General features: G+C 55.7%; 3 protein-coding genes across 3 annotated transcripts; 1 reads left to right on the top strand and 2 right to left on the bottom strand.

Annotated features, from left to right (window-relative positions):
* Nucleotides 1–5,976: 5,976 nt before the first annotated feature.
* Nucleotides 5,977–8,574, top strand: PLICBS_006575 (uncharacterized protein; the record flags this gene model as incomplete). The annotated part of the gene is made up of 5 exons (XM_065600996.1): nt 5,977–6,525; nt 6,575–6,607; nt 6,663–7,135; nt 7,186–8,224; nt 8,395–8,574. The coding sequence occupies 5 exons, from the start codon at nt 5,977–5,979 to the stop codon at nt 8,572–8,574; spliced, it is 2,274 nt and encodes a 757-aa protein (XP_065457068.1).
* A 9,008-nt stretch (nt 8,575–17,582) lies between these two features.
* Nucleotides 17,583–18,668, bottom strand: PLICBS_006574 (uncharacterized protein; the record flags this gene model as incomplete). Its single annotated transcript, XM_018317098.2, has 1 exon — nt 17,583–18,668. One exon carries the CDS (start codon nt 18,666–18,668, stop codon nt 17,583–17,585), a length of 1,086 nt encoding a protein of 361 aa, XP_018182623.2.
* A 2,452-nt stretch (nt 18,669–21,120) lies between these two features.
* Nucleotides 21,121–23,364, bottom strand: PLICBS_006573 (uncharacterized protein; the record flags this gene model as incomplete). The annotated part of the gene is made up of 3 exons (XM_018317099.2): nt 21,121–21,910; nt 21,967–23,079; nt 23,156–23,364. 3 exons carry the CDS (start codon nt 23,362–23,364, stop codon nt 21,121–21,123), a joined length of 2,112 nt encoding a protein of 703 aa, XP_018182624.2.
* Nucleotides 23,365–24,938: the final 1,574 nt, after the last annotated feature.

The following is a 24,938-nucleotide window of genomic DNA, read 5'->3' as shown; positions in this document are numbered from 1 at the left end:
TTTCTCCCTTGGGGGTGTGGCTGGGGGAATGACGAGCGATTGTCCACGTCCTGCCAACACTAGTACCCAGGCCACCCCAGTCCAAGAACATAGTCTTAATGCCATAAACGGACAGGCCGAGAAGATGGTGCGACTCCGTATGTCCAGTAATGGACAGCTGATGGCCAGGTGCTCAATTTGATAACGTTACTGTTGCTCTATTTGACTTGCATCCATGTTTGGATTCGGCTCTTCGGAACCGCAAGGCTGCTTTTGAACACGCAGCGTCACTTTACAGGTCTAAAAGGTTTGCGCATCACAATCCGGCCCATCCCCTGTCCGCCACCATGTGAGATGAGTTGACACGTCATCTAGCTGCCAAGTGCCAGACAAGAAATTGGACAGCGTATGCCCATGCCATGTATGCCCACGATGGCGGTTTGCCTGTCAAGTATCGGACGATAAGCCCGTCACTGAGCCCACTTACAACCACGTATTCAGCTTATCAGGAAGCGGTCGACCCAAGGGCGCCACTGTACATTGTTTTGCAAGAATCTTTGGTCTCCTTATGAGTCTCGGTCCACTGGCCTATGCCCCTAGACGCACCGCCACACCCCGACGGCCTCCCGTCCGATTTAGCACTAATAACGTGTTCACCCTGGTCATCAGGCCCCACCTTCACTTGCCGGTGGTTAACTTCAATTCCATTAAGAAGAGAGAGACACGGCAATGTAGACAGCGCCTTGTCTACCTTATAATGGCGGGTGTTACGCGCTTTCCGTGCGCGCTCTCGATTTGACGTTCGCCTCATCCGACAACGGACTATGATGCGCCGCCCGCGCCAGCAACCACCAGCTGTGTATAAATCCGTTTCTGCTTGCCCCTGAGCACGTGCAGTACTCGAGGATCGATCATCGTCCGCCACCGGTCTCCCGCCAGACCGCTTTTGCATGTGGTTGCGCCTGGTTGGCCCCAGTCGCTTGAGCGTTTAATCACGAAGATGCCACAGGCTTACACTCCCCTCAGCGGCCACCACGGCGGCGACTTGGATGTTGTTGTCGGCCGGGGGGTTGTTTACTGCCATGCCTGCACCCACGAGTGGTTCCGCATCACGCATGATCTGATTTGCCCCCAATGCGGGAGCGATGTGACAGAAATAGTATGTACTCTGAAGAACAATTGACGAAGTTGAGACACTATAGCTCATAAGTTAAAGCTGGTCGATGTCGATGATCCATCCCAACAATGTCAATCCTCCACGGCTTCTGCGTGGAGATTCAACGTCCTACACCCTGGACGCTCGAACTCGCGAGAGGCTGTCACTGACCCACCTGCACGTGGTAGCGGAGATCTCGGCTTGCCAACGATTGGACATCGCGCGGCAATTCTTGGAGCTCTCAACCATCCAGTCGTTTTCCCAGGCCCAACTTTTGGACGAGCTGTATGTTTCGCGAGGCACAGGCCCAACAGGCACTGTATTGGCCACGATCCCGGGCCTGGCAGCTCGCATCAGCGGTAGGTCCTTACCTACCTCCGCTCAACGATACAGCCGAAGGCGTAAAAGGGCAAGGCTGCGTAGGACTAATTAGACCAATGCAGCGCCACTTCTGGTTCTGGTGTTAGTTTATCCCTACACAGGGACATTGACGGTGAAGCAGATCACCCCTTAAGCCACGATTTCGGTATGTCGGGGTTGCCTCGCCCGGAGAGTGTTACTTCTGGTAGCCCCGTTCCGTCACATTTGGTACTTAGCCGAATAATACTGTGGGTGGATTCGAGCCCCGCGTATAGTGCATCTCCTCCAGCCTCTGAGAGTGCACTTTCATCTCTCGATCGACAAACCGTGGACCAGAAGACGCTCGAAACGGAAGGGCAGGCGCATTGCGCCGTTTGCCTCGATGACCTCAAAGTCGGAGCCACTGGTGTTATTTTGTCCTGCAAACACATGTTCCACGAGGAGTGCATCGTTAGGTGGTTGAAGGAACACAATACATGTCCCATTTGCCGAAGGTCCGTCAAGAGCCGCACCCGGGTAGGGGATGCGAGTGGACAAGGGCCTGACAACGACTCCCCCGATGTCAGTCGTCCTCGGAGCGGATCGATGTCTGGTAACATGGTAACGGCCGGCTCTCCGGTGGCCTTGCTGTCGGGTCTGCACGACTTTGGATCACCTGCTCGTGTAAGGCAATAGAAGCGCCTTTCAGGGCTACTGTGGAAATAAGCTCCAAACCAGCATACCGCCGTGGAGCTTTTAATTAGGGGCGAACCGTTAACAGCAAGTGCTATTAGGTTCACGAGGCAGCACTCGAATCACGATGTGTTTCCGGAGTACCTTGAGGAACGAAAGGACGAAGCTGTTGGACCTTCGGTGAGTATGAGACAGCGCACACCACGTTATCAAGGTGTTCCTGCAATATACAAAATTCACCCTCGGCACTCAAGTTGGGGGGGGGGGGGAGGCGCTATGGGAATGACTGTGAGACGGACTAAAGGCATCAGATGGGTTATTTTAGCAAGTGGGCAGAGCAGCGCTGGATCCACGCAGTCTATTCCATCATAACTTGCTCACCACCAGTTTCTCCAACAATGCTTTTGATTTCCTCAAGCAGAGCCTGTCCCAGGTCTGTCTCCCCTAGGATGACATTTGTCTCATTTGATCGGAAACATGCCAACCAATAAGGCACGTTCCCCTTGATGGCTTGCCAACAGCAATGCAGGGGGCAGGAGCGACTCGTCGAGACATTAAAGAAACGACTTCCTGGCAGCGGGAGAAGACTTGGTCTTACCAGAAAGACGATATCGGACACATCCAACTCGACCCTCACAAAGGCCTCATAGGCACCCGATCTCCACACGACGGGTTGAATAGAGAAGCGCCGGTCACCAAGACGCTGTTCCAGCTCCTGGATCATATTCAAAGGTGTTGCCTTTGTTGATGACGCCCATCGTATCAGATACCAACGGCTTCATAGGCGGCGCTCCTTCAGAGGTGCGCAATCAGGGTGTTCACAGCAGAAACAAGTTCCCGACGGCATCTGCTGAGATTTTGGCGGTGTGGGTGGCGCCATGACCACGAACCTTCGACCCAGAACGACCCCAGTAACACACGCTGCATGCCAAGAAGAAAGTCAACTCTTGTGCTCCTCCGTCGAGCAGTGTCTCTGCCGACACTCAATGGAAGAAACTCACCCGGCCGTGTTTCCACACCGTTGCGCACTGCAGAAACAAAATGATTTCTACCGAATCAAGTTTTTCATAACGAGAGAATAGCATTCTTATATACTTTTCTGGTCTCTGCTGGGTGCCTTCCCGTCACGTGTAAGTTGCAATTGGCAACTGTGGGTCCCTTGCTCTCCATCTCTCGCTCACACTCTCGACCCTTGTTCGCTTCTTCGACTCATAACTTGTCGGTCGTACATACAGTAGAGCGTATCGCTGAATCAGCATGGCTTTGATCGCATTGACACGGTCCGCAGATTCGTTAGCTGGCGACTTAGGCCACTTCGGCAAACGAGGCTCGTGGGCTGCTCTGGTTCGAAGTAACTTGCAACATTCAGGTCGTTCGATTCCTTCATCTGGGTTTGGAGTACTCGAATCAGGTCCTTCTGGCCCTTGACGGCATTACCCTGCTTGCCGATCGTGTCGTTCCGCTCGCTATCCGCTGCTTTAACTTTCCAATCTCACCTCCCATCTTCCCAAGCACTTCCGACACCCTCTGGAGCATTGCCTTCCCAGTCTCGCTGTTCTAGGGCGCCTTCTTCTGGTCATACACATATTCGGATTCGTTTTCCACCCCCAGCATACGCGTAGGTCGCCTTGCCGGCTTGCTGCCCCTCCTGCTGTTGCCTTTTCGAGCGACCGCAGCGTGCCCTGGACCCTTCCGCTTGGCGTCGTCCCACGTGTGGAACGCATCGAGCGCGATGTTGGGCTAAAAATGCCCCATCCCCACCTGGGTCCCGCCGTGGTCCGCCAACGCCCTCCACAGCAAACAAAGAGATTCGATGAAACTATTTCCGAAGCAATGGAGACATCGATCCGAGATCTCGAAGCCCACCCTCTTGGTAGTTCTATCGGGCAGCTGATACATGGCGCCTGGGCGCCCACCGAGGAACGGGTACGCATATGTTAATAAACGGCCACATAGGCGTTATGGAAGTTGTGACTCGAATAACGTATGAGGAGCAACAGCAAGGGCATATTATAAGTGAGGCATGAAATGAGACAGTGTGATCGCGGCCCATCCTTTTTGGCGTGCACATCATTGCCTGCACATCGCTGTGGAGATTATAACTTCTTACCTCCGTACTGCTCCATGGTGCAATCGTAGGAAGACTGCAACTGTTCAAGATCCTGCCGCTGGACGCGCCAGTGGCTGGACTCCTTGTAATAGTTCACGCTATCGGGTTCCTTTTCATTTACGTCGCCCATCCCCAATTCACCACTGGAAATAGTTCATCTGATTTATGTAACGCGAACTCGATGGTTGCTCCCTTTATTGGTATGATGGACCTTGACGGCTCACCGGTTGCCCAATTCCGTATTCAGCATGGCAGTGTAAGGCGTCAGATACATACCGATAGTGGAACAAAAGGGGGACGCGTTGTCAGCAACAGCCGGACCGCTACAGCAGCATTCACGGCTTATAGTGATCGCGTGCCATGTTCTTCGTGGGTCTGAGTCGTTTGGTGAGCGTTGCCTGGACCTCGTCCTTTCATCCTCCTCCGAATGGTCGAACTGCTTCAGCGCAATGACCTGCAGAGCATGTGAAGACGGACGGCCCGGTTCACACTGTATTCGCACTCACTTGTGTCCAGATCCCATACGACAATCGACGAATTGACCCTCACACGGTTCGTACGTATGGCAGTGGTTACGGACTGACCAGCATTCAGCTTAACGGTACTGTATTTGCAGCAACAATGTGCTCTCTCTGCCGACGAAGTGCTGCGTTGACAGTGAGGCGCTGTGTTGACGGGAAAGCATTGCGTAGAAGGGGATTGCTGCGTGGCCTACCCATGGCTCCGGAGCAACTGCGGTCGGATGCCTGCACACACTGCCTGCGTGATCTGGCCGGGGGCTTCCCGTGGAGCCATTACCTGGCCGTATTCGCAAAAGCGAGGTCGGCTTCGTCATCGACGCATATTGGTGAGGGGCCGCAAATCCAAGGATTGAGCCTCGCTAATATATACCATGGACAGGGGCGCTCGAATTGCGTAGCCGATCCACCTGCTCGACATCATAAATGGTCTCATTCAACGACGGGAGTGTCTTTCTCGCACTCTATGACCCACGCGTCAACTAGCCTAGACAAAAGTGATCGCGTCGCAGTCCGTGCGGTTCTTGTTCGCTTCTCTTTGCTGCAAGGCTAATAGGGCATTTAGCGCTTTGCCGATGGAAACTTCGAGCGGTACTGATAGGACTATTACCCGCTTCGTGACCATTCGGCCGATATACGGAAACATGAGCCGCCTTGAAGGGGAGCTGGCCAACACGTTCGCGGACAACCGTCAATCTTGTGAATAAAAAGTTTGAGGAGGTCCAAAGGATGGCACAGACCTTGTTCAGTTGTTCTTTGTTGGGTGGAGGGCGCACCCCCTCCGGGGGGGGGGGGGGGGGGGGAAGGGGGAATAGAGATGGGTGGAAGGCCCACCGACCCACAGGGCCCAGAGTCGCGTTGCCATTGGCCGTGACGCGCCTCGACGAGGCGCGGTGACCAGCTCATGCGCCGCGTACCTAATTCCGCCTGGCCAGCGGCGTTTGTCCCTTCCACATCCAAACACCGTCCCTTCGCCAGTACGCCGCGCCCGCCCAGAACTCTGTGGCCCCCGTGCATTGTCGCCTCGACAGATATTGTTGCATCGAATGCGTGATCCAACGAGAATGCGCGCCGCAGCGCCGCAACAGTGCCAACATGTCCATGTTGGCATAAACTTCGGAAGTGGCACTTTGCGAGCGGCCATCACAACAACAGATGATCCCCAACCCAGGAAAGTTCCGATGCGCAAGGCTTACTCTGCGCTGGGAAGGCTCGAAGAAACGTATATGTTCCCCACCGACGTCATATTCGGCCCGGCTCGAGGTCAATTCCAGCTGTTGGGTCTGTGCGACCCAAAGGACCAGAAGACCGTCGATTGCGAAAATACATCTTCCGGTGTCAAGCAGTCGCTGGATGTTAACCTTTGTCAAGATGGGGAAGGCCGCCGGTTCACGGAGCTCTGCGCAACTTATGCGGTTCGAAATCGCGACGTGTTTCGCAAGTTTGTGACGTTTTTATGGGACACACTCGTCAGTTTCCTTCACCATTCCTATGGCGTAGACGGCTGGAAAATAAAGCGCGTGGAACCGCTCGTTCCGGCGATCTGGACCAGAGATTCCCACGGCGAGAAAATACAAAACGACATCACGAAACTCATGGTTGAGGCTGGGTTTCCGGAGGATCCAATCCATTTCGAGTCAGAGCCTGGTGCTACCGTCAGGGGTCTTCTCCATGGAAACGAGGACGTCGAGGAAACGCTGGGTAAAGAAGGCAGAAAAGGGAGTCCAAGGGTTTGTAGTCGACTCCGTGTATGGGACCGAGTGACTGACTCCCCGCTAGGTATTATTATTCGATATTGGTTCCGGCACAGCAGTTTGTCTTCGATGTCTCAGCCAACATCATTTGAATAGTGCTAATAGCCTCGCAGGACTTCGTGGGCGCGGAAATCCAGGGCGGGCGCGTGATTCTGCTCAGCGAGCCAAGAGGCTGTGGCGGCGGCATGGGCTCTGGCTGGACGAAATTGAAACGCCTGTGCAAAGACAAAGCCAATAACAAGGAAGAGGCAAACGACCTTTTCAACGCTGCTCAATTACATTTTTTCAAGATGAGCGAGGATTGCACTCCGTACAAAATAGGCGACCGAACAATCATTTCCGCGGATGAGTTTCGGCGGATCACCATTGATGCGTACCAAGAGCCTCTCCGACTGGCGCGTGAGATGCTTCTGGACATCACGAATATCGACTATGTCATCTTGAGCGGCGGCGCTTGCGCTTCTAACTTTTTTATCAAGGAAAAATGGACGGCCTGTATCGAGGACTGGCGCCGAGAGTTGGAACGGCAAGGACGTGAAAGCGACGCCGGGTTTGGAGTCATCATTGCGGACGCTGAGGATGCAGAGTATGTACCGGTATCCCACCCGTTGCCGTTTCCCTCTAATCGCGATATAGTCATGCGGGGGCCAAGGGCGCGTCGTTGCAGTACGACGAAAATCCGATGGAGGAATTCGAAAAATCTTGCTTTGGCATCATTGTCGAAGGTTACTACTACGGTCCAGGCGCGCCATCGAGGACTGTGGAGCGTATCAAACCGCGGCGAAGACTTCTGGCGTTCAAGAACCCTGGATCCAGTCAATTCGAAACCAAGTACGAACGAATGAAGATCAACACGCAGCCCAGTGCCTTTCGGATTGAGCCTCATTACGTTGTTGAAAGCACTCAGTTGGAGGAGCATTCTCTCGACACGGAAAATCATGCCTGGGATGTTGATCGCGCCATACCCATGAATGAGGTGCCGCTGAATCTCAGCGGCAAAGTGAGGACAGGTGACACTGTTAAAATCCGTTTCCGTTGGGGAGATCTGGGGAAGACACTCATCTTCGAAATGACTTGGCGAGAGCGGCAGACCGGGCGGCATCGGCGACATAAGGAAGCGCTGGGGTTGCTCAAGGACAAAGACAGACTATTCCTCAAAGTCAAAGGTGCTTCTTGCGAGGGTGTCGGCGATGTCGCAGACACAAACCAAGAGACCGCGGTCGATGATGCTGGCTCAGCTGAAGCTGGCCGAGAAGAAGATGAGCACGCCAGCGCAATTGGCGACGACCGCATGGTGACGAAGTACAAGGACCACCAAGTCACCGACCAAGCCAGCAGGGGAAGTAATTCGCTATTGCATGGTGCGTCGCCGGGCACCGAGGGCACCGAACGGGTTGTGAATGGTGACCAAGATGCGAGGGTCGGAACCGACTCGGAGGAATCCGAGCACAGTCTCGCGGACAGCCACCAGGTCAACACATCCGACGCTGGGCCGGAAGCCGACAAGGATGTCGAGGTACTAGCCGGCTCTGTTCCGGTAGGCCAGGATGAGGTGTCCCGTACACCCTCGGATGAGCAGTCAACGACACTGGTGCCTGGGCGGTCAGCCGAAAAACACAGCGAGGAATATCCCAGCGTAGAGGCAGACCAGATTGTGGAGAACATCGGTCAAAACGTCGCTGGGTCAAACCTGCCCGCAAGAAACGCTGATGAGCAGCATGTTAACCTGGAGCCTGGGCGTTCCAACAGAGCACAGGGCCGCGCTGCCGGAGGTGCTAGCGGCGGGGAAAGGCATGCTGGGCAAGGGGAGCCTGCAGTCCTGGGTGCGAGCGACGACAACAGTAGGGCCTCGGACGAAAGGCCCGGCCGACCAAAGAAGACCAGAGGGAAGCGCAAGAGGCTGCGCAGCCGACCTGGCATAGAGAGTACGCCGCCGAAGCACAAGAGAGCGAAGGGAAAGGCGGTGACTCCAGAGGCGTCGAGAACTTCGCCGAAGACCTAGCCATCAAAATCAAGCCCTCCTAGCGAAGCCAGGGTCGCAAGACATAGAGCGTCAGGAGCGTCAGGACTCTGACAAGGGCGGTCGACGAGCTGCCACCTGTTCGTCGCCAGTTACTCCGCCACGTCGCCTATCGGGCCAACCTGTGACGGTGAGTGCTGTCTCCTAAGGTTGTCTTTAGGTCTCTACCTGCAGAGTCTGGTATTCGGCAGCGGAGACACCGGTCTCGGACAGCTCAGCAGATGGATCTGGGACAATCGCTGGGCACGCGCATGGAGGACTTGACTGTGGTCGCGGCTGTGGCGAGCGGCTCACAAGGCGCCACAGCCGCTGAGGCTGGCCTATGCGCTTTGCCCCTTCGGTGGATGCGATTCTCCGGAACTTCTTGTTCATCGCAGCTTGCTCCCACTCCCCCGGCGGAGTCCGGGCATCGCTCGTTTTGTTTCTCACTGTGGCCGCGGAGCCAACTTGCGCGATGGTGCGTTCTATTTCAGGCCGGAAGTCTTGAAACAACCCTCCGAGGACTCAATGGTCATCCAGAACGTTTTGATGCCACCACGGGAGGCGCCGCTACCAAGATGCTGTGCCAAGCAACCGACCGTCGCATCGCACTTTCCTGTCAACTGGCCCGCCCGAAGGAGGGAGAAAGGGGGTTGTGCCGCTATCGGCTTGGGGCAGTAGATCAACGAGGCCTGCAATGAGCAGCCATAGAAACCAGACCGGAAAGAAGAGCATTCGCGTTTTCCAAGTCAATTTTGGGAAATTCTTACCAGCGCATGACCTGCCCTCGGCAGGCCGACGCCGAGCAGTACCACGCCATCCTACTACAGGAGTCGTGGACGTAGACACAAGCCAAAGAAGGCCGCTGCCTCACCAAAATGCATCCCGCGCGCGGCACGTTCTTTTCGCCTGGCATCTGGACCAACAATAGCACTCGCCCGAGAGCAACGTGCGCCCCACGACCGGCTACAGGTCTTACGACTGTGCCAGCCGAAAAAGTGCGTTTATGTGTTTTCCATGTATATATGATAAGTCGCAAAGTACTCGTTAATTTTCTCCAAGCTCCTATCACAAATCGCCACACACATGTGAGCACGGCCGACATGTTATCGTTGATGTTGCATCAGCGTCTATCTGGTTGATGGTGCACAACACAATCGCCACGACATGGATTCTGCCTGCGCTGGCTGTCCCTAATGAGGGGCTATGATTAGAAAATCGCCACCCAGCTAGTAAGTCAATAAGCACGCCGAGATTGCCCAGCCCAACAAGCAGAATATTGGCAATAAGAAATTGTGTTGCGTTAATCTGCACCCGATGACGCACTAGCCCTCGTCGATAACTTCCTCTTATTACTGCCGGGCGCACGGTGGCACCAGCTGGTGCATCTTTCATCTTGCGCCAAGGACGATGAGCATCGACAGGAGGAACACTTCTTCCGACACGGGCCAGGACATTGACAACTTAGCTGTGCCCGCAAGAGCTCCGAGATCTCGTCGAACTTGTCACGGTCAGCCACGGGTCGGTCCTGGGCCAAAAACCGGTTACGCAGATGCTCCCAACCGCTCAGTAGCTGGAGAGGGATTGCTTCGTTCGTAACCGTAGGGTGTGTTCCTATCCAGAAAAGTTTCTGAATCGAGTCCACAATGCGATGTGCGTCCATGAACATGCCACCGACCATGTGGGAGTCTTCCAGAGTGAGAACAGCGTGAGGTACGACCTCCGCCGGAGGCATGACCAGGGTATCACCTGGCTCTAATACAATAACAGCAACCTCCTTTGGAGCCCATTCAGCGCCCTCTTCAGCGAACTCGGTCATGTCGGCTTCGTCACTGTTTCTGGCAAAGATCCAAAGCTTCAAACCCCACTCGTTGCTCACCCAGGTTCCGTCTGGGCAATCGACATGGAACCCGGTAAAAGATCCCCTCTGCGCAAACAGCGAAAAGGTTAGAGAACGATCCAGGTCGACTTCTCTGGCTGTGGCATGCCCACGCTTTCCGGCGATCGCTTCTCTGCTAAACTCCGCCTCCAGATGCGAACCGATCGCTGGGAGAACATCAAACCGAGGCATGTTGAGGAACGTGGGCGTGGGGGGTGCCTGTCCAAAGTATTTCAAGTTCAGCAGGTTTATGGGTAGTTGTCCGGCGCGAAAATCCGGCCCTTCTCTGATTCGCTTGATAACTGCGTCGACGGGCATCGAGACGGGACGTGTCTTTGTCGTGCTTAGATCTTGGACGTCCACTCTACTACCGGCGAAGTGATTATGCAAGGCCTCCAAGAACAAGTCGAGACTGCGCCCACATCTTCCTGCTGGATGTGATTTGATCACAGTGGGCTTGCGCAGAACAAAGCCTCGGTCGATGACCTTCTCCTCGATCTGCTTCTCCGTAACATACCAGACTTCCGCGTCATCGGTCGTGTCTGAGAAAGTCCCAATTCGCGCAAATGGTATGTCGCGATCTTCCGGGAATATCCGTTGGAGGAGCCGACGATTACGGTTCCACCTTGATCCAGTAGGCAGGGCAGGGATCGGGCTGGTCTGGCATTCGCGAAACAAGGTGCGAATGGGAAACTCATACTTCCTGCGCATCTCGGCGGTGACATTGCTCTCGCTCCACGTTACGGAGTCGCTCATTGTAAGCCGCGTCGAGGCCCCGGGACCGGCGGCCAGTTGCTCCGGGTTTGGCACGTTCACCTCCGTGTAGTGGTCGTGTGCAGTTTTGTATCTGTGCTGTATTCGCCCCTTGAGCAGAAATGTTAAACCGCATGAATCACATTTATAATGCTTTGATCCGCGGTGCTTAGGCATCCTGTGGCGTTCGAGAGTCGACCCGCATCCGAGCTCGCAATCGATTAGATCACGACACCGACCTTTGGATACTTGCTGTTTCTTTGGTTGTGGACGGATCTCGACGCCGGCGTGACCAGTTTCTTTTTCGTGCTTCGACCAGTTCTTACCGGCAAAGTAAGCTCCACAGCAATGGACATGCTTGATTTGCCGATGATGCCAATAGCTGCGTGCGGGAAACGACGGACCGCAGATGCATTGGATGGGCGGCATTGGAGCGTCCGGTCTTGAGACTATGGGACCAAAAAGACCTTGGCACAAGCTGATTGTGTTGGAAATGTATCGCTGGATGGAACGGGTCGCGGGAGGGAACGGGCCGCTGGAGGGAACGCGTCGCTGGAGGGAAATTGTGTCGCTGGAGGAAAGGTGTCGCTGGAGGAAAAAAGTGTCGCTGGAGGAAAGGTGTCGCTGGAGGAAAGGTGTCGCTGGAGGAAAAAAGTGTCGCTGGCGGAAAAAAGTGTCGCTGGCGGAAAAAAGTGTCGCTGGAGGAAAGGTGTCGCTGGAGGAAAATTGTGTCGCTGGAGGAAAATTGTGTCGCTGGAGGAAAATTGTGTCGCTGGAGGAAAATTGTGTCGCTGGAGGAAAATTGTGTCGCTGGAGGAAAATTGTGTCGCTGGAGGAAAGGTGTCGCTGGAGGAAAGGTGTCGCTGGAGGAAATGTGTCATCCAGTGGGGCGGAAGGTCAGAGCGTAACGGCCCGCTTTGGCATGATGGCACGCCTGTAGAACTGCTTCTTCGTCGCGCCAATCTGCAGTGTGACGAGTAGCGGCTACCACTCTAGCGGTGCTGACGCTGATCGATCGTAGGGCGAAAAGCCAGTGACACCAAGGCAATGCCGCCAGTTCTAGATCGGAGAGTACGCTGGGACAGAAGCTTTGGGGGTTGGATTTTCGCTTTACAGCATTCCGCTGCCTGGGAGTGGATGGCAGGCCTGGTCGTTATCTTCCCTTGCTGCAGCACCGCCTCCCAACGCAGCTCAAGCAGCTGCAGCACGCCGACAAAGTAGTTGCACTGGTCCTTGCGCACGAAGAGTCGGCGCCCTCGTGCGCGGCTCCACCACCAGCTACGTCTGCTCGCCCGGGCACCGACTTAATCCCGACGTACTCCATGGCCGCTTCCAGTCGTCGCACCACCGAAACTGCTCGTTGGCGATGCGCGCCAGCACCTCGGGCGAGTTTGCCAGCAACTCGGCCTCAAGCTCGTGCAGCAGCGCCTTGGGCTTGGGGAGCGACCCAGACGCCGTCCATGTGTGCGAGCGGCGAGACTCGACGACGTACCATAGTCAGACCGTTGAAGCAGATGAAGTGAAAGTGAAATGAGGGGTGTTGATTGCCAACAGCGTCGAGTGAGACGGTCCCTCTTTGTTGTTCAGTCCTCCGGCTACCTTCTTGCGTCGCCCGCTCGTTAGGACTTCCAGGTGGTAGCAGGAGGCGCCCATTTGTGCTGTGGCCAGCTCGCAAGAGACAATAGCTTTGCCCAGACAACAGCAGTACTTACGCAGCGGGCGTCTCTCTATCTTCATTGCAGAACTGGCCATCCACCCATAGTGGTATGAGCCACATCGCAAAAGCTGGATACGAATGTACCTCACCGGCTCATGGACCAGGCGGTGAGTACGAAAGCATTCTCCAGCCGCCACAAAGGGAGGCCACAGACAAGCTGTGCAAATTTTCTTTCATGAAAGAGTCAACGCCAGCGCCCAAGTTCAGCATTACTAGAATCCAGACTACAGTACAGTACAACATCAATCTTAGCAGAGCAGGCTCTGCCGTGGAAGGCTGTGAGCAATTGGCCATATCCTGTGCGCCCTTGCGCACCGAAAGTGCGGAGACAGATGGGACAGATGGGCTCCATAACCCCGGCCAAGGAGAAGCATGAATTGGCCCATCTGGTACAGTTGTTCGGCAGAGACTTTTCATTCCACACCGGCGTTGCTATGGAGCCGGGGCGAGTTGTGGCATTGTGGAAACACGCGCCCAGTTCTGTATGGACATGGAGTAAGTGGGCAGTTGGCCCAGACCCGGACGTCGCTATGGGGCTGCATCCAGATGAGGGGGCAGCCTGGCACTCCGTGCCTTGCGTAGAGAACGTCGTCCAACTCGTGTCATGCTGCTCGCTGATTTGGATTCGTGTGGTGTGCCACGGCCATGAGCTGTGCGACGCTGCGGGTACGCCGTCCAGTTTTCGACATCAGATTACTCTTTCAAGAGCGTGCGACTGTCCTGTTCTTCACGTGGCAGTTACCCACCGATCGTTGGCTTCTTGTCGCGCCGTTTGCCTGCATCTCGCTCGTCCGCTCCTTGACGTGGTCGATTAGTGACGTGAAACATGTAACTGGATGCGGCGGCCGGGGACCCGCTTCGCCGATGCCTGACATGCAGACCACCGAGGGCAGAGACGTGCGCCGACCAATTCTCTCTGCATCGTGTTGGCAGCTACGGTACATGTCGGTTTCTCGACAGTGGCACGTAGCGGCAACCAGAACTTGCCGTGCAGATCATTGCGAAGCAGGGGGGGACCGCTCCGTCCAGTTCTTGCGTCGGGTATGGCACCTTCAGTACATGTCAGCTTCGCAACGTGGTTGCATGGCGACAGCCAGTTTCGCCGTGCAGATCGTTGTGGAGTGGCGGGGACCGCATCGGCCGCCCGGGCCATCAGCATTCAGACCCGGACGAAGGTCGCCATGCAGGGCGGGAAGACGGACAAGGGTGCTGGTTCATCCAATTCCTTCATGTGGACGGCGTCGTCCGGTTCCAGACATGCCGCTCGCTGACGTGGAGCCTGTGCCGAGGCGCAGTCGCAGGGATTATGCCGTCTAACTGTCGACTATGGCAATGGCGGGCATTGTCCAGAGCTTGACAAGCAGATCACCGTGTAGCACACGCAGTCTTGGAACATCTTCGCCCGCACGCTACGTCGCAGCTAAAGTCGGTTTCCTGACGTTGTCTGGTGGCAGCTCGGTCGCGTCCTGCCGTCCAGTCTTTGTCTTCGGCTGCAACAGGTCATGTCAGTTTCTCGACGTCGTTGCGTGTGTCCATTTCTATACAGGATGTTATGGGACCACAGAACATATGTCAAAATGGGCAGATCTAGTGCGATAAGATGGTGCCGCGTCCGATGGTGACCACACGATTCCAAGGAACGCATGTGGACGCAAGTCCAGAGGAGGGACAGCAACGTCACGAACTTACGGTAGCCACACCATCTTCTGGGCCTGTCCGTTATCCAATTACAGTCATTGCCACGGCCGGTATGGCTCAGGCACCGTAGAGACAATAATTCGGCGTTCTTCTGATGTGTCCGGAAGCTGGTCTCAGACGGGGTAGTGATGGAGGCAGTCGTATTTGGACATTGCTTCGCCCATGACGGTTTTGCGGCTCTTGAGACCGTAAGAGGCCCAGGGCCAGAATAGTTCGCGGCAACAAGCCGCGATAGTGGCAAATGGATGCGAGGGTCCTCGCGGCAAAATCACGCCTGTTGCGGCCACTTGTCCAGCTGGAGAGAATGCAACCGGCAATTTGCAAGGCAAAGGCAGAGGCCAGACTTTTTTTTAGTGGCCAAAGGGTTACAGATTTGTCGACTACCTGCCGGGTCGGGGGTGCGGGAGTTGCACCTCATGGCGGCAAGAGGCAGATCACCGTCAGGACACGCGATCTTGGCACAATTCTCCAGATGCACGCTACTGTACATCGCAGCTGAAAGCCGGTTTGTCGAAATCGTCTGGTGGCTTCTCGTGCTGCCGCGTCCATCGTTTCCTGCCGTCTAGTTTCTGCACGTTGTTAGCATCTACAGGTCATGGCACCTTTTCGTCGTGACGTGGGTGCGTCAACTTCTATGCAGGACATTATGGCTTCGCAGGACCTGACTCTGGATGTCTAGATGTTGTGCGGTATGCTGCCGCCGCGTCCGAAGGGCTAGTTGCCCAGTTGGAGACATTGCAACGCCAGTGGCACCGAAAAGCAGAAACCAGCCTTCTGTCCTGATGTGGGCAAAGTGTGGGTCAGCTCCCAAGTGGTCATCTTGTCGACTACGGCGCCTGCAGCCCGGTCGGTCAGGAGGTGCAGAAATAGCACCCCATGGCGGCAAAAGGTGAACTTCAGTGACCCCATCCTCACCCCCAGAAACTTATACTCGCAGCTAAAGCCAGCCGTGATATTCCCATTCCTGGAAGCCATGGCGAAAGGCCACAAGCTCCCTGCGTACCTGCATCGTCCAGTTCCTGATGAGTTCATATGTACAGAAGGAGGTCGTGCGAGGCCAGAGGGGTGGTCGTAGCAGACCCAAGTTGGTCAAAAGTGGACAATGGCCCCTAGTTCCCAGCCACCCCTACGACAGAAACCTGTCACGGCAAGCCACAAGGCTGCGTCGGCCAGGTCCTGACGATCCTTACCGTTTACGTAAAGATCATGCAAGGTCACTTGTGGCCGTCTGTAGGCGTGGGGTGGGCAAACGCCCCTGACGCCCACGGCAACCCCAACCCGCCTCATCCTCCGGACTTCCATCTTGGCAGCCCTGCTTGATGACCGCAAAGCTCCTTGCGCTGCTCGTTGTCTGCTTCCTGAAGATTTCCCAGTTTTGGGAGACGCTCATGCAAGGCCCTGGAACCCGCAGCCATGAGGGGGAAACGGGAGAATAGCGGCTCCGTGGCGGCAACAAGCGGACAACCCGCCAGTGATGACCTGTTGCTAACCCAGGTGCTTCCACATAATCTTCCGGAGTCACGCTCGAGAGCCACAACTTTCTCGCGTGCCGCGTTGTCCAGTTTCTGTGGACTTCGCCAAGCTGCAAGGCCAATACAGATCACCTGCAGCTGCGGGGGGCCTGCGAGGAAGAAGCGGACAATCACCACTGACTAAACGTTCACCGAACGCCTTGGTACTCCCTCCCACGCGCTCTTAGCCACCCATTGGACGTCGTCTGAGCCGACCCACGCATTGCAGTTCGAGAGGCGTGTCTCTCGTCCGAGCCAGCAGCACGCAGCCCCGGCGGCGGCCGATTGAGAGCGAACCTGGTCATCTAATGCCAGGATTCACGCCGAGACCAGCAGCCGCGTCGCCTCTACGGTGTCCCGCCGCAACGACTGCCACCGAACCCTCCCAACCTCCAACAACATCGCTCAAGTTCCCGGCCGCGCAACCAGCTACTACTCTGTCCTCTAACACCACGGCATTTGGTATTGTTCTCGTCGCTCGCTCGAGGTAGTGCAGCGGTCATTTGCTCACTGCACAGCCCATGGAGCGAACCAACCCCGCCCGTCGTTTTCCGACCTGCCAGTGGAAGTCCGACAACGAATCTGGGAGCTAACTTGGCCGCCGTCGCGAGTTGTAGAGCTCTGTTTTCGAGACAACCCCGATTGGTCCGAGCCATGTTCGTCTTCCAGCTCCTTCTCCGGATCCCACGAGGACCTGCGCAACCCTGTCGAGTTTGACTGCCTGGAAGTGGCCGGCAGATACTGCGTGTGGCGGCAAGGGGACCACAGCATAAGAGATCAGGTCATAAAGACCCTTGAGAGGTATCGAAATCCAGTGGCTCTTCAGTCTGCCGAGAATCACGCTTGCACACCCTCAGCAAGTACACTAGATTGCAGCATTTAAAGCTCACCTCTGCTGGTTTCTATTTTAATCAAACAGGGACTGTTCGTGGCTCGATCACGACACTGATACAACAAGTAGACGAGCCGTCGATTCGCGCTAGGGCGATCCTTGCCAGAGGACCACGCCCGCAGTAATCTTTGCTCGCCCACGTTAACAGGCCTGACGGCCGAGCCCCAGATACCCCTCGCCACCTCACTAGTTCACTCTCGTTGTGAAGTCAACGTGCTACCTCATGGCAGTGTTCTTTGATGGACAGAGATGAAGCTCTTGAGTTCTCTTTGAATGGCTACCTCCCCTAAGGTTGTGCATTTTTCGCGGGTGCAATGGCTTCATTCGCCCCAAGGATGCTCCACTCGGACGATCTGTAACGGTTCCATGACAGATGATACCACATATTACCCCTGAATAAACTGCTCCATATGTTGCGACAGGAGACAGTCCTCCGAGAAAATGCTTCTCAATAGGTGTACTGTAATTAAATCATAGTCTTAGGAATCTCTACTTCTGCCCGACCGGGACTACGTGTAGGTGTCGGAACTGTCGATCATCGTCTCCAGACAAAACGACACGCCGGCCAACGCTAAATGCGCCTCCTACTTGAAATTGATCCTCGCCAGGCTCCGCAGCACGCTCACGGCCCCCGGCGTCTCGTACCACGCAGCGTAGCTGTAGCTGGTCATGAGCAACGCCTCTTCCCGCGTCCTCTGACCATAAGGCCCGCTCGGCCGCTGGAGCACACCTGCGTCAGGCTCCTCCACAAGTATTTTCCAGAAGTGCGCGTTGTATCCCTGGACAGCCCTATACAGCGCTCTTATATGGCCGCGGATCTCGTCGGTCAGCTCCGCAGTCTCCGTAGGCTTGGTAAGCAAGATGTGAGGTCGCACGGCCATGGGACTGCCGACAAGCTGACCGCGGATGAGCTCGACAATCTCGGCAGGGACGGCTCCGCGGAGGGCGACTTCCGCGTTTTGCATGGCCTCCAGGCCGAGCAGGATCCGCACCTTGATGAGTGCAACGGCCACCACGTGACTGAGATCCATCCAGCGCTCATTCAACCACGCATCATCAGGGCTCTCGAACACGTCGGCATTCTTGATGTCGAGGTACGAAAGGCTAGTGTCGCCATAGTCATAGCTCGAATCCTTACTTGTCGCGGTATTCCACTTGATAAAATCGTATGCGTCCTGGTCGCGGCCGAGGCGGACGTACAGACTGGGGACCAGCTGGCGCACGCCCATGTTGTCGGAGCGACTCAGGCGCAGCATGTCAAGAAGATGGTCGAGCGCAGTCTGGACCGCATCGACGGGGCCGCCCGCGGTGCCGTAGCTGAGCAGCAGCGCGTCGACGAGCCCGTACCGCGCACGCATGTACGGTCTTGTCTCGAGGATACCCCAGAAGTGGCCGACCTGGGTTTCAAACACCTTCTCAGGCGTGAGAAAGTCGCCAGGCAAGTCTCGCAGCTTTTCGTATTCACGTTCGTAGTGTAGACGGGCTTTCTTGATGACTTTGCACGGAATTTTGTGTTCCTCACGGTCGGCGGCCTGGCACTCGCGGCCACAGTAGTAGACCGCCTGGCAGGCGCCGCAGCGCATCAGGCCGTCCCTGCGATGGCAGAGCTCGCAGGCCCGCGGCGCAAGGCCGTTGAGCGTGTCAACCTCGGCGTTCATGATGAGCGGCATCTCCGCAGTTGGGTGATGGTTGCCTGCCAACACTAGATAGAAATCAAGAGTCTTTCGTTGCCCGATTCACAGGGGACCTTCTGCCTAGTCGTTAGCTTGTTTATGCATTAGTGCCGTGGGACTTTTGCCATCATCCAACGCTGTCATGGATGTACTGTATGCAAGGCCTCTCCGTCTCTTCCCGTTATTCGTCGACATCTCTCCGTCTGGCACGATGCATTTCTAGCTGTCTGACTCCTAGGGCAATCGGGCAGGGTGCAGGAGGGACTCGGCAATGGGCTACAGGAGGCATTTGAGAACAATGGGGCCTGACCTCTTCTTTCGTGGGTTCTCAACAGCGGCATATGTTCTCGTCCACGGCAGCTATCGCAGAGGACACGGAAATAGTCGACACAATGATGTATTATCGCGCCCAGTCGAAAGGCGGGGCACTGCTTGCGGGAGCTGCTGAAGAACCATATTTGGCAGACGAGTCGCATCCGCCGGAAAGCCAAACGAGCGAGGATCTTAGCGTCCACCCGCGAATGGGCAACCGGACCCTTGGATGGGCCTCTGTGCACGTAGGTACGCAAATGCCTCTCTCGCGACCTTTGCTGTGCCTGGTTCTGACTTGAATCTGGTTGCGTGTGGTGGCTTGTCGGGAACTGGACAGTGCACCAAACCAGCTCCCCTCGGCTGTCCGACAATGGGCACCTGCATGTCCAGAATTCGGTGTAAGCCGCTTGTTGACTGGGGCGGACGCGCAAGGAAATGGAAGCTCCACATCACTGACCATCAGGAACTGGACGGACGCCCCCTCCACTGATGTCGGGCGTCTGCAACCGGACAATGCGGCTGGAGACGCCACGCAACGATGTCGAGAACCTGACGCTTGGCTGCGGCAAAATGCCGATGCGATGATGCAGAAGAACCACATCAATGATTTGCACCTGAACAATTAGACAGCGAGGCAGCGCCCCGGGGGCCTGTAAGAAGATATGGACAAGCGTCTACGACAGGATGACAGCTGACTCCGTTTGACGCGAGGAACAGAAGTGGACGTCTGGTCGCCGCCTGCGGGCGACTGAGCGTCTGAGGCTTAGGATTTGAGTCACAGCGACTGTTGTCTCTCAAACATCCCCAGCCACGATGTTACTGTACGTCCGATTCCCTGGAAGTCGGCCAGAACGTTACAGTATGGGCGGGACAAGAGCGGGTTGGCGGCCCCCGCATGGGTTGGCGGCATCTCCCAGTAGCCCACCAGATCGCTGACCCAAAGTACCTCAATGGCTTACAAGCGCCGGGCTCGCCCTCGTATCTCTTTGTTATAGGGTCGGTGAATTATCGATGGTCCAAATCCCTTCAGCAGGGCAAGCCTCCGACGCATTGCGATACTCCTCTAGCACATCTAGCCATTGCGCTTCATGTTTGCCAAGGAATCGAAAGCTCTCATTACCTCCAGTGCTGCTGCAAAGGATAACATTGTCCTGGGTCTCCGACCGCCATGGGCGAAATCTCCAAAGGCCACAACTCTTAATGATTTATCGCCCTCATTGTCGCATTCGGAATTGGAACCGTCTTCAATAATTTCATCTGAGCCTAAATACTCTTTTCCATGGGGGCAGCGCCTCGTCGTCGCGTGCAGAGAATCGGCGTGAAAGCGAAGACTCCTGGTTAATTGGAGGCATATCGGGGGCAAGCCTGCTACAGCCAATTTATGCAGGTCATCTTCGCTCCGTGGCCCGATCGTAATGGATCGCCACAACTGGCGCCAACACGTTTATTTGGAGGATTCGGAAAGAGCTATGAGGTTGACTTTCCGCATCTGCCAACGGGACAACTCCACAACTGCCGTCGGCGAAGTTTGTGTGACGGACGTACCTTCCCCGCCACAAGGGAGGGGGCCAGTGACAGATTCTCACGGCCTTCTGCGCTCGCAGATATCCGTACGCCTGTATTTTATAGAAGACGCGCTAGCAAGTTACGGATGTAAGCATACCATAGTGACGCAAGTTAGGCTCGTCCGAGTGCACGAGCGCGATTCGCGACATGCACGAACGCGTACGTTGTGCCAACGCAGCCTGTCTGCGCGCCACGGACCGCACAATTCAGGGTCAGCCCTCGTGGCCGCTGATTGCTCTAGTTACGACGGATACGACTCACGCTCGCGCTTGAGTTCACAAAGTTTGATCTAGAGTTGGTGGATTGGACCGAATCTGCAACCTTCGTTTCAAGCCGCGGCTTGCAGCAAAGCTACTTACAAACAATGCCATGGCACCTCGCCATTCATAGAAGGAGAAGGATAACGTATGTAGATGTTACTAGATAGTAGGATATAGGTGTAGCGGCCCGTATCTTCCAACTGCCACGCCAACACCTGGCATCGTCGCCTGCCTCGTCCATGTCCCCGGCAACCCGGAGAGGCGTGCGCTTGAGTAGCTGCTGCACGCGAGATATTTGGGAACAACAGTAACTAGCGCACCGCGGCTTCGTCGTAGCAGAGGCAGCCCCTGAACCAGCCCTGAACCCTTCGCGCATACGACCCCCGCGTTCCTCGTCCCGACACGCCTCCGAAGCGCATAGCCGTGGTACGAGACAGAGCGGGTCGAACTTCCTCAAACTGGCGCCTTTTCGCGTCCCAAGCCAGTCCCTTGCCGTTGCTGGCGATCCTGCGGCCGAGCCAGAGAATGCGCTCCAGCCGCTGCTCACGATTCAGAGTCCTTCGCCCCGACTCCATGTAGCGCTCCGCTTCGTCGAGATTACTGTTGTCGAACCAGCCACTCGGGAAGATATGCTCAGTGAAAAGGAGCCCTCGTAACGCGTAGTCTTCAGGCAAGGGCAAGGGCGAAAGCCCCTTCTCCGGCTTATCCGAGCCCGGGAGCACTTCTGGGCTGATTCTCGGCTCCGTTACGGGCATCCCAATCAAGCAGTTGAGCATCTTGCAGGTAAGGCCCCAGGGGAATCGGTTTTCGAGGTGTGACATAGCGGCCGGAAGTTGAGACATCCGATGCATAAAGGCGAGCATGGTATGGATGAAGCTGAGCGTGTTGATGTCTCCCAATCTCCTGAATATAACCTCGCAAGCTCGTACTGCTACGTGCGCAGCCTGCTCGAACTTCTCCTCGGGGTTCCAATGGTCTTCTTGTGTCGACTTGTCGCCCACTCGCTCATTTGCACGGTGTCCTGTCAACGCCTGCATGAGGACGTTGGAATCTGCACCAAAGTCCAGCATCAAGCAACAAAGTGAAATGCTCAAATAGTACCTAGGTGACTGTCAGCACGGTATCAAAATCTGGTTCCCAGATATGAACCACCTCACCCTTTTTCAAGCCAAAGAAAGGAGTCTTGGTGCTCGATCCGGTTGTCAAGGAGTTCTAAGAACTCATCTATGGACGTCTGTAGCTGCTTCTTGCACTCTCCGGTGAAGAAAATCCCGTGGACGCGTACAAATGCAGCATCGACGGGGTCGAGCCCTTCGCTTGAGCGGGACAAAAAAGGATCAAATAGCGTCCGAATACTCTCTCGCGCGCCAAGGAACGGACTAGGCACGCAAAGGGACTTGGAGTGCAAGTACAATCGCTGAAGCGCATTGGAAGGGACCAGATTGGCAAGACGATGGTAATGCCGGCCGACTGTGGGTGCGTTGTCCGCGGCCATGCCGTACCAAGATCTTGCGGAGGTTGCCCACACCTTCTTGTCTTCAATATTGTCTTCGATAAGCACCCGATATTCACTGAGGTTACCGAGACACTCTGTCCAGATATCCTTGAACGCTGGGACCTCTCTGTATAACAGTGTCATTATACTGTAGGCGTGGTTGATGAAGGTCCGCATGTGGTCAGCTGTATCTGGGAGCCGGCGACAAAGGCGCTCCAAGAAGGCGTGCATGCCGTGCTTCCACATCCTTACTGCTCTGTCTCTGGGAGCGAGACGATGCAAGTCTTCGTCAGCAGACGGATGCCAGCTCGCCGCGAAAAAGTCGTAGTGCCAGTCGAGCAATGATTTGTGTAGGGTAACGAGGGCCTGGTATTGCTCTTGGCCGGGTGGCTCCGCCTCTTGCATGCCGTCGTACTCGATGCACTTGGCCTCAATCACGCATAGCCCTGCATCGGAAGCCTCCGCCTCGGCAACCAACTGCTCGAGGGTGACTGGTCTTGTTTCTGGCTGCCTGATCATCTTTGTCACCGAAGCAGGCTCCGAAGCAGTCTCCGAGTGATCACTCAAGTCGCTGCTCGCGCGGCTGTCGGCTGAAGCTTCTGGAGAGGAGCTGCAGAGCTGGGCCACCGGTGCTGATGAAAGGCAGACCTCCTTGTCATGCTGGTCAACTTTTGACTGACCCTCGCAGTCCTTATGTCGGTCCAACCAATCGTCATGATGCATGACCGCAGCATCCGTGGCGAACACGTCCGGAGACTGTGCTGAGGGTTGTGGTCTGCATGTGCCAGGTCAGTACCGTAGCATTTTGGCGTGACAATAACCATGCACCTCGTGGCGACGTCGGTGCTTACCGTGCAATTTGTCTCAAGACACGTTTAAAGGCTTTTCTAATGTCAGTGACATCGAATAGGGCGGAATGGTCTCTGCGGATGTGGAACTCGAAGGAGTAGAGTTCTTGTCGGGTCTTGGCCTGGCAAAGGAGACAACCACCCCAAGGAGCGTTCGGTTGGGGAGTCGTCTGGTGCGAATTGGGACGCCAAGCCTTGATGAATCGCTCCATGGAGGGCTTTTGTTGTTGTAGGTCTCTAAATTGGGTTCTGCTTTGAAAGGCAGACGGGAAAATAGAATCTTTGTTTGCGAGACTGATGGCCAACAGGCATGGCGCAGGTAAGCACGCATATAACGGCGGAGAGTTGGTGGCAGTCCGCGGACAGACCGGACACACCTTGGCCCTCGATGGTAAGGCACCCGGACACCTGACACCTTACGGAGCACCTTGCAAGGCGCTTTTGGGCCTCAATGCGATGCTGGACGGGTTCGGCAAATGATCTGAACCCGAGAAGTAGCGTAAGGCAGGCGTCAGGGGTGCCAAAGCGGCTGGCACTTGAGGCTCCGTGGCCCCTGAGCCCACTCCGCGGACGGTCGGCACGGCTGCCTCGCAGCAAACAGGCAAACGTTGGCATGCAAGCTGAGACCAGCCACTTGGTTTGCCTCGTTCCAAGGCGACCTGTACGTGGTTTGCACCCCCAACGCAACAGTCACCTTCGCCGACGAACAACATGTGACAGGCAGCGCAGCGCTTGCCTGAGCAGTCCGCTCGGCTGACTGAGGAACCTTGGCTCCTACCGAAGTTCACACACGAGTCAAACGACAGCGTATCACAGTAAGCGCCAGAAGGACGATCGCGGGGGCGGATATATGGATGGGCGTTCCGCAGGGGGCGTCAGATGTGCTCTCCCAGCCCCTATACCGGGTTTGCTGGTCCACTACCAAGAATTCGTCCCGCCAGCTCCAGTATGCGGCACCCCATCCCCTGCGTAGAAAGTCATGGAATTCGTCGGCCGAAAGCGGTGTACTGGTGACGTGAGGACTGGTCGTGACTCGCTGATATGAACGGTGCATCGTACGTACTCGGTCCTCGTTTGTCACTTCCTTACTTGCTGAACTACAAACTTTATCTTAGTCGCAAATGCACGCGCACAATGCCATTTTTCTACTCCAACAACTGCGTGAATTAGCGATCGGCAGGAGCCAAGTGCAATCCATCGGCGTAACTCTGCTCGGTGACCCGAGAGTACCGAGAGGAGCCATTGCTATCTTCCCACGAAGTAACTCAGATAGAAGTATATGAAGCATAGCTGCCCGCCGTGGCCGAGGCGCCGGGATGGGCACTTGGCATCTCAAAGCTGTTGCCTTGAACGTCATCGCAATCAAATGCAGCGAGTTCCTCCACTCGATCTTGCTCCGTAAGCTGGAACCATGATCCAAAGCTGACGCCGCTGTCGCCCAAGAGCGATGTGTATGACTCACAATGAGCGGAATCATATGTCGTGATCATGGTGCTGGCGCCGTTGCCGAGATCGTAATCGACAAGGTCGCACGAGCTGCTTGCGCCATTGGCCCCAGAGTGATGGAATACCGCTCGCTCCGAACAAATCTCTGGCCGCGCCGCCTCCATAGATATAAGCTGTTCAATCGGATCGCGACTCAAGCCCACATGATCACAAAGACGTTGGGCGGCCTCATATGATATGTAAGTTCCTCGAAGGCGGTCATGAGGTGCATATCTGTCCGTGACGATATCGGGGTTGGCTTTAAGGAATCTGAAAAGCTTATTTCGTCGCGAGTCCTTAG

The sequence above is a fragment of the Purpureocillium lilacinum genome (genome assembly GCF_023168085.1).
Source record: "Purpureocillium lilacinum CBS 284.36 DNA, scaffold_4, whole genome shotgun sequence".
In the NCBI taxonomy this organism is placed as follows: Eukaryota; Fungi; Ascomycota; class Sordariomycetes; order Hypocreales; family Ophiocordycipitaceae; genus Purpureocillium; species Purpureocillium lilacinum.
This window is presented reverse-complemented; position numbering and strand designations above follow the sequence as displayed.